General features: G+C 43.2%; 1 protein-coding gene across 2 annotated transcripts in view; it reads left to right on the forward strand.

Annotated features, from left to right (window-relative positions):
• Positions 1 to 4,897, forward strand: part of IL12RB2 (interleukin 12 receptor subunit beta 2) — a 74,616-nt gene extending 69,719 nt beyond the window's left edge. For both annotated transcript variants that reach the window (XM_053919544.1, XM_024565283.3), the window contains exon 16: positions 3,670 to 4,897. In XM_053919544.1, the coding sequence (XP_053775519.1) occupies positions 3,670 to 4,212 (543 nt within the window). In that variant the 3' untranslated portion in view covers positions 4,213 to 4,897. The remainder of the gene's footprint in view (positions 1 to 3,669) is intronic.
• The last annotated feature ends 3,785 nt before the right edge of the window (positions 4,898 to 8,682 follow it).

Here is an 8,682-nt window from a genome sequence, read left to right on the forward strand (position 1 = left end):
AGGCACTTTAAAGAATGTTTTTTATGCATTAACATTTAATCCATACAGTACAGCTTTATGAAGTTGTACTATTGTCCTCAGTTTTCAGATGAGAAACTCAGGCACAGAGGACTAAGTATCGCCCAACGTTAGTCAGCTAGTAAATGGTGGATCCTGAATTCACATAGACGCAGGATGTGCCATCTGCCATTATACTATATATTCTAAAAGACCTTTAAGCACAGGGTGTAAGGGGAGTCTTTCCCGAAGTCAACGCCTCTGAGCTGAATAGACTAACTAAAGACGGCCCTCCCTTAATGGCAATATTGTAATGACCTGTGGGAATGTACTCTGTAGGGATGCCACTGCCCGTGTTATAGGGGATTCAAGTACTAGGAACTGAACCAGCTTAGCTTTAAGGTCTCCTTCTTCCAATGCTGAGATTCTACAGTCCTATGTCCTAAAAGCAATTTCAGCCTTTTTCATCTCATGGCACACATAAATTAATTACTAAAATTTTGTGGCACAGGCACTGGCCAGGTAGCTTAGTTGGTGAGAGCATCATCCCAATATCCCAAGGTTGTGGGTTCAATCTCTGGTCAGAACACATATAAGAATCAACTAATGAATGCATAAATAAGTGGAACAACAAATCAAGGTTTCTCTCTCTCCCCCTCTTTCTCTCTAAAATCAGTACATAAAAACTTTTTAAAAACTAGGGTTATAAAATTCTGCAGCACAGCAAAAACAAATTTTTTTGCAAATCTGACAAAAAAAATAGGTATTATTTTTATTCATTCACTCTTGACAGCTATTGTGTTGGCTGTTGTCATTTTTTATTTGACAAATCAAAGGAAAAGAGGTCAGTGCCCCTCACTAAATAGTCAGGTATTGCATGCTTGAACAATTTTTATGGCACACCATTGTGCCTGCCGTGACACACCAGTTGAAAAATCACTGACCTAAAAACCTGAACTAGTGGGTGGGAAGCACAGTGCGAAGCAGCTCTGGGTCAGTCCCGGACACCCGGCTTCCAAGTCTGTAGCTTTGACGTCATGGGCTCCATTTGCCTCTGCCTAGGTGTGACAGGGGACCTTAAAAAGCCTAGAAGAAATGCTAAGAAAGACACACAAAGGGTTAGAGATAATAACACAGAGAAAAGGTAACAGAAATTGCCACACACATGCCCAAAATTGTATAAATATATTCCTTAGAGCATTATACATAGAAGCCAAAAATTGGGCATAATGTAACCTGCTACCAGGAGGTCAGGTTGAACATTTTGAATATATCAATACAATAGGATATTATGCAACTATTTTTAAAAAATGTTTGTCTAAAAACCTCTAAGATATTTAAAAATGAAAAAAGTAAAGTCTGTAAGTTTCTAAAGTGGGTTCTTATTTGTATAAAAAGGAGGGAGACTTTATACACAAACACACTCCTGGGAGCCTGAATATGAAACGTATCATTGGGGTTGCCTTTGGGGAAGGGGTTGGAGATAGGAGGGCCATTTAATTTTCATTATAAATTTCCTTTAAACTTTTAAAATTTCTTTAAAAACTATGTGCGTTTTTTTTTTTTTTTTAATAACTGGTAAATTAGCTTCAACATGGCATCTGCTTGGAGGCAGCCTCAGAACCCGTGTCACTTGACCCTTGCAGTGAGTAGGCTGGTGTTAAAGGCCCAAATTGCTCTCCTGGTGATAGGCTGGGGCAGACATCAGAACTACAACAGTCTTTCAACTCCAACAAAATATTTTCTTTTTTCAGGCCTTATGTGCCCTTCCCATTTTAGATGTAGCTGAAAAAATCATGTGTCTTAAAGCTCTGGAGGAAAAAGCCAAATCATGAAGGGGATCACCAGAATAGTGTAAAGGCTTAAAATAGTGTCCACGAGGTACCTGAGCTAATAGTGCTCTAAGAGGCCTTGTCCCAGGACTTGTCTGCCAGAGCACCTGCTTTATAAAAGCTTGGAGGAACAGCCTCTATCAGTACTGCCAGAGCTTTCAAGAAGTCAGAGTGAACACCTCACCTTGTGATAAGGAGCCATTTCCACACCCTGTGTAATCTCTCATATCTGTGATAGCAACACTGGCAGCTCACTTCCCAGAGCCACCAGCCACGTTTCAAGCCACACTCCCGTGCCAGGGACAGCCTGGGCAGCGATTAGAAGAGTAGGCTCCCAAGAGAGACTCAGGCACATACCCTCTAGCTTGTGGGCCCTTTGCAGAAGGCTGTCCTGAGACGGCACCATCATTCACTTTTTGGAAACTTCTCACGCTTGAGGAAAGGCAAGGGACATCAGCCAATCCAGACCAAATCACTCTTGCACCATTTGACATTTGATGGAGGAGGGAATCAAAGGCCAGAGAGGTTGTTTTCCCGAGCTGTAAAGTGTCAATAGAGTTGGAACTAGTCCTGAGGGTTCGTGCTGTTCCAAGGCTATTTTTTGTCAACCTACGCCTTCCTTAAAACATGGTCCCTGCTCACAGATGGCTTATGGACACGTTTAAAAACTGTGGCATTGCAAAGCACCATGTGCCAAGAACCTAACGGGCAGTTGCTTCACTGCTGGAGTTCAGCAGTGGGAACAATCACTAGGGGCTTCAAGAACGAGGAAGGTGGCAAGCAGAGGATGGTGCAGCCAACAGAAGTGGGTGGAGGCTGGCAGTGGGAGCAAAAGTGTGGCAGCACGGAGAAAAGTGTGTTTAGTTAGACCAGGACGGTGTGTCTGAAATAACTTCTAAACAAAAACATGCTGAGCGGAGGAAGGTGCAGGAACCTGATTGCCAAGGTAAAGGCTGAAAACTCGACTGCTTACGTAAGCCTCAGGCCTTAAAGGCAGCAGAGCTTTGCCTTAGTAAGATCAGTCAGTGTGAAAGGTAGTTTCCAGGATGTGAGGAGAGCCCAAGAAAGCAAAGAAATGTTAATGAAGTGCTTGGACTTGGGCTCAGGAATCAGCATCAGGTTTGGAAAGCAGAGATGACATTGAAGAGTTGGTAATCAATGTGCTGTTGAGAAGGTAAACAAGAGAAGTAACAGACAAGATTAGATAGAGGGGAAAAAGGACGCCAGTTTTCTTCCAAAAAAAAGTTATTCTAGAGGGGTCTTTCTTAAGAACAGACCTGATGAAGAAATTACCCTACAACTTTTCAGTAGTTCTACGAAAACCCAAAATGCTTAGCATCCCTTAAAAATCCCTTCATCGTGTGACTTCCTCCTATTTCCAAAGCCTCAGCTTCCCTGCCTAAGAACTAGCAGGTTCCATGACGGACCAGTCCTCCTTGCCCACAACGTCCTTATATGAAAAGACTGTACTTCTCAGGATTCAGCTCTAGTGTGACCCTTTTAGTCTTCCCCGCCACCTCCCCCAGACAGAGGCAAGCTCAGCCCTTCTTTTGCACCCACTGTCCTAGATGAAAAGCAGCTAGTGCAGTTTGACTCACCAGGAACAGTATGGTTGAAGGTTGAGCAGGGCAGTGAATCACCACTCACTGGCTGGGGTTGAGAGGACTCTATGGCTCCTGCTAGTCTGCCTCCCAGACAATGTTAACTGCTTCTCTTACCTCACAAAGTCAAGGGACCAGAGTCTATGGTGCAGGCTGTGAGGCCTTCTGGAACCCTTAAGTCAGTTGTCAAGGCTACTCACTTAACATAGCCATATCAATTTCTTCCTCCTCTTTCTCAGGAGAAGATGCAGCTGCCCTTGGACAGGATCCTAACAGACTGGCCCACTCCGAAAGAACCTGAGCCCCTGGTCATCAGCGAAGTCCTTCACCAAGTGACCCCAGCCTTCAGATGTCTCGTTCGCCCCAACTGGCTAGAAAAGGGAAAAGGAGTCCAAGGTCACTATACCTCTGAGGAAGACACAGGGTACAGTGCCTCAGGCTCACCACCTCCAAGAGCTCTCACAACAGAGACAGGACAGCTAGTGGATCTGTACAAAGTGCTGGGGAGCAGGGACCCTGACTTGAAGCCAGGAAACCCAGCAAGCTCCTCGCCAGTACTCCCAGTGGACTACCTTCCCACCCACGAGGGCTACTTACCCTCCAATGTAGATTATCTCCCTTCACCGGCGGCTCCTGTAACTGAGCCCCCGGAAGAACTGGAACCTCAGCACATCTCCCTCTCTGTTTTTCCCTCAAGCTCCCTTCACCCGCTCACCTTCTCCTGTGGTGAGAAGCTGACTTTGGATCGGTTGAAGATGGGGTGTGGCTCCCTCATGCTTTGAGTGAAGTCTGAAACTTGGCAGGTGGTCCCCACCAGCACAGCACGCCCATCTACCCAGCCCTGTGCTCCAGCTGTTAGCTCTTGTGGCTGCTACCATTTGGTCCTTTTGCAGCTAGAAGACAGTCAAGCCAACTCAGGGTGAATATCAGGGAACTGAGAGTTAACTGCAGCCCAAATACCTCATCTTGCCTTCTCCAGAGGCTTCACATTACATCCTTCACTGTGTGGACCAGGAGACTCCAGTCTAAATTCCTGCAACTTTCTTGGCTATGACAGCTGGAAAAGGGGAGCGTGGAAACCAAAACACTTACTAATGATGAGGACCATTCTTACAAAATTGTTTATAAAGCAGCTACTACATACCAGGGCTTAGGTTGAGATCAGTACTGTCCAATAGGCCTGTCTACACTGCTGAGTATGCTAGACACTAACAAGTGGCTGTTGACACTTTGAAATGTGTCTAGTATGACCAAAGAACTTAATTTGGATTGTAACTGAAATAATCACATGTGGCTAGTGCTGCTGTATTAAACACAGGTACAGATGATGGATACATTAGTGAGAATTACTAGGGTACTTCAAAATGCATCACCCTAGTTTTACAAATATTAAGAGACCCGGGTGTACACCAATATAAAAGGACTTCCAAGATGGTGGTGACTGTCTTTATTTGTGGAGGCCTAAGAATGTACCTTTCCCTAGTTTTGCTGGTTTATTTTGCCTTAGCCTTTCAGTGAAATCAAGAGCAGCTTGATTGTGGAAATGCTACCTGTAAAGCCACCTTACAATCTTTCGCAAGCAGCCTCCCCTCTGAAATCAGATGTCGTCAAAAGGAGTGGGCCAAAGGCTCTCCGCCTGTTTTCTTTCTGATGCAGCAGGTGCTGCCCTCAGGACCAGCTATGTCAGGGTTTAAGACCCCAACTGCCATAGTCGTGTCCTTCTTTGCTTTCCTTTCTGGAGAAAACTGAGCTGGTCCTTAGCTCAAGTTGAGCCTAGAGTTGTTTTATTTCCCTCAGCACATACTTAAGACATGATACATGTTTTACCTTTAGAGGTGTGGCCCTGGCCTGTCACCCTCCCCATGCCCATCACTACCTGCATCCGGTCCCCTAGAGGCACTTCAGCTAACCGGGTTTCACTGCTGATAGTACTCCTCCCAGGAAACAGGATAAAACATCCAAGAACTTTTTTCTTAAATCCTTGTCAAGCATGGGGCCTACCTCCTATCCCCATCCCACCCAAAACTGGAACTCAGGCAGGTATCCTGCAGAGCTCTAGAAATTGAAGTAACTAACATTGCTCTGCTTGTTCATGTTTTAAGTCTTCATCCATGCTTCTTGCCATTCCAGACTGAACATTAGTCCTACCGGGCTTTCTTTTTCTCCCTTGCGTCTCTATTTTACTCTAGTGGCTGTGCAACAACACCCCCCCTCCCCCCACCCACCTCACCAGTCCCTTGCATTTCAGAGCTTCAGCACTGGCTGCCCTGCACCCAAGATTGGATACCTTGTTTGTGTGCAATGGGCCACAAGGTCACCTACTTAGAAGCTGGCCAACCCGTCACCTCTTGACAATGGAAGCCAACTTTTCTTTCTTGTAATAACCTATTTTTCGCATCCTTACTTTTCTTCTGATCACCTAATATCTTAGCCACTCTTCCCTTTCCCACTTGGCTCCAAAGACCAGCTCCCAGTTTTTTTACCCCCATCCTCCACATCCTTTCCCTTAAAACTACAGTCCCTTTTCCCCCCTAAATAAGTAAAAAAAAAAGTAAAAAATTTAATTTTAAAAAGGGAGACTTCCCTGACTCAAGGCTCCTTCTCAGGGTGGAGAGGCTTCCTTGGTGCTCCATGAGCATGATGCCCATACCATCTACTTCCTCTACTAGACTGCAAACAATCTGAGGGCAGGAACCACACAATGTTCAGCACCATACCTGATGCAGGCACCAGCCACTGCTTTCATCTTTTTCCTTCTGCTCCTGAAACCAGTCCAGCTGTGCATGCCCACTTTTTACTGGGACAACTGAGTTTGCATCTGTTCATCATTCCCAACCCTTTCCACCCCCACTGTTCACTAGCAGCACCGCTACAAATTTGAGCAAGACTTTTGCGGCTTGTCCTACCAGATACAATGTCCTCTTTTCCGTGAGTGATGGGTAACCTTGTTCTGTCCTTCCCCCTAGTTTTTCATATTCCCTCTTCTGCCACACACAAAATTTCAAAACAGGTTGCCTAGTTTGCCAGGACTAAGTGGAGCTTATCAATACTCAGACTTTCATTCCTCAAGAAAACTAGCAATGATTTAAATCCTCATCCAATATACATCCAAAGCCAACCCAGAAACCTCTGCTCTGTTCAAACACATTAAATTCCTTAATTCTCTGGGACCTAAGTATAAGGTCCAAGTTCACAATTCCTAGATATACAGCAATCCTCATTACTTTTTGTGTAGAAATCCATACTTTTAATTGTTCCTTGAAAGGGCCCTTTCCCAGAAGCCAGAGATCCTATTTCCTGGGCTTCTGCCTTCCTTGTAGACAACAGGAGAGTCAAACTAGTGTTGCCCAGTTCTGTTCTTCTACTGCCTTTCCCCCTCTACCCTATCCCAATTTCTGTTTCCATTAATATCCTGCAGCTGCAACTCACCAGTGCCCTGAAGCCTGTGAAAGAGATGCCAAGTTAGGCATTCTATTATAGTCAACCTCCCATGTTTGAATGTTTTTTGAAGCTCTGACTTTTCCTTTCACGTGTCACAGTTCTCATGTGTCCCGATAACACTGCTCCAGCCCTCCAAGAGTCCTGTTTTTCTCTTACTCATCTGCAGGACTCGTGGATGTTCACATTATCCCATCTTATAAAAGGCTGGCTGATAGGTGAATCCTTAAGTAAACTACTCTCTAGAATAAGAGATCAGAAAGGTCTCTTCTTCCTCCTAAAAAAATAAACAATGCAATCAATTGGCTAATTGACAACTAAAAGAAACAAGTCAGATCTTCCTATCAGCCTATACCGAAATAAATCAATGAAAAATTTGCAAAACACACACACATCAAGTTAGATCAAAATCAAGTTAGATCAAAATATTTGCGATACATGCCCAAAATAACTTACTTAGTAAGGCATTCTTACAGATCAATATGAAAAAAAAACATTTCAAAGAATAATGAACCAAGAAACACAAAACATTGAATGTTCAATAATAGTGTCACCCCAGTAAATTCAGTGAAAAGGAAAAAAATTTAAATGCTCAATAAGCATGAAAACAATCACCTGTAATCAAAGGAATAAAATTGAACACCACTTTTCACTCACCAAATTAGAAAAATTAAACAAAAAATTACCCAGTATTAATCAGAGATGGTATTTGCAACCAGGTATGCTAGATGGCTCCTTTCTGGAGGCAGTTGGGCAGTACTTTTTAAAATCTCAACAAACAACTCCACTCCTAGCAATGAAGACTGAAGAACAGTATAAATGAGTTATTACAGCATTGATTAAAACAGGGAGAGGGACCGAATGCCCTTTAGAAGGAACTTGGTTAATCTATACAACAAAACAGTATCATACAATCTAAAATTATGAATTTCAAAACACCCCCACCATTAATGTTCTGAATTGAAAAAGAAAAAAGCTACTAAAACTGAAATATGCCATTGATTTCTATGGTGCATGATTCCCCTGCCCCCCAAAATGTCTGAAACTGGGATGGATCTTAGAATTGATGAGAAGTACACTATGCAATCTTTCAAAAAGCAGAGCAATATTTGGTATGGAAATGGTCAATTACAAAACAATGAGCAGAATCATATCACTGTCATAAATCAAGCGAACAGGTTTTTGAAATACACAAAAATGCTAACAGTAGTTTGTTTCCTCTAGCCATAGGTTTTTAAATTCTATTTCTACATTTTCATTACAAATATTCCTTATTCTTATAATTGGACAGTCAATACAATATAACCAATTCTCTTCCCCCAAATGCCTGACACAATAGGTCTAGAGACAGACACAACCAACCACTTTTTTTTATAGCCATGTCTTTCATCCTCCATCTGTCTGATACTTTCACTGACCTTTATTACTCCTGTCAGTTGGCAGAAAAGGCAAAGATGACACACCTAGTGAGGGTGGGGTTGGGGATGTTAGGGTAACAACTGAAGCAATGGATCTCTGAAATACAAAGTTGATATAACAAGCCAAATTCCCATTCAATGTATATAACACAATGCATTCGACCCTCAGTTTCCTCTCTGGATTGGTTCCAGGACTATCCCCACCCCCAGACATCAAAATCCTCGGCTGCTCAGTCCCTTATTTAAAATGGTGGACTTGCATATAACATACACACATCCTTTCATATACTTAGTCTCTAGATTATACCTAATACAACATAAAGAGTTGTACTGTAATGTTCAAGGAATAATGACAAGAAATGGCTGTACCTATTCACAGTAGGCCTAACTACATAG

This window comes from Desmodus rotundus, chromosome 3 (assembly GCF_022682495.2).
Source record: "Desmodus rotundus isolate HL8 chromosome 3, HLdesRot8A.1, whole genome shotgun sequence".
NCBI lineage: Eukaryota > Metazoa > Chordata > Mammalia > Chiroptera > Phyllostomidae > Desmodus > Desmodus rotundus.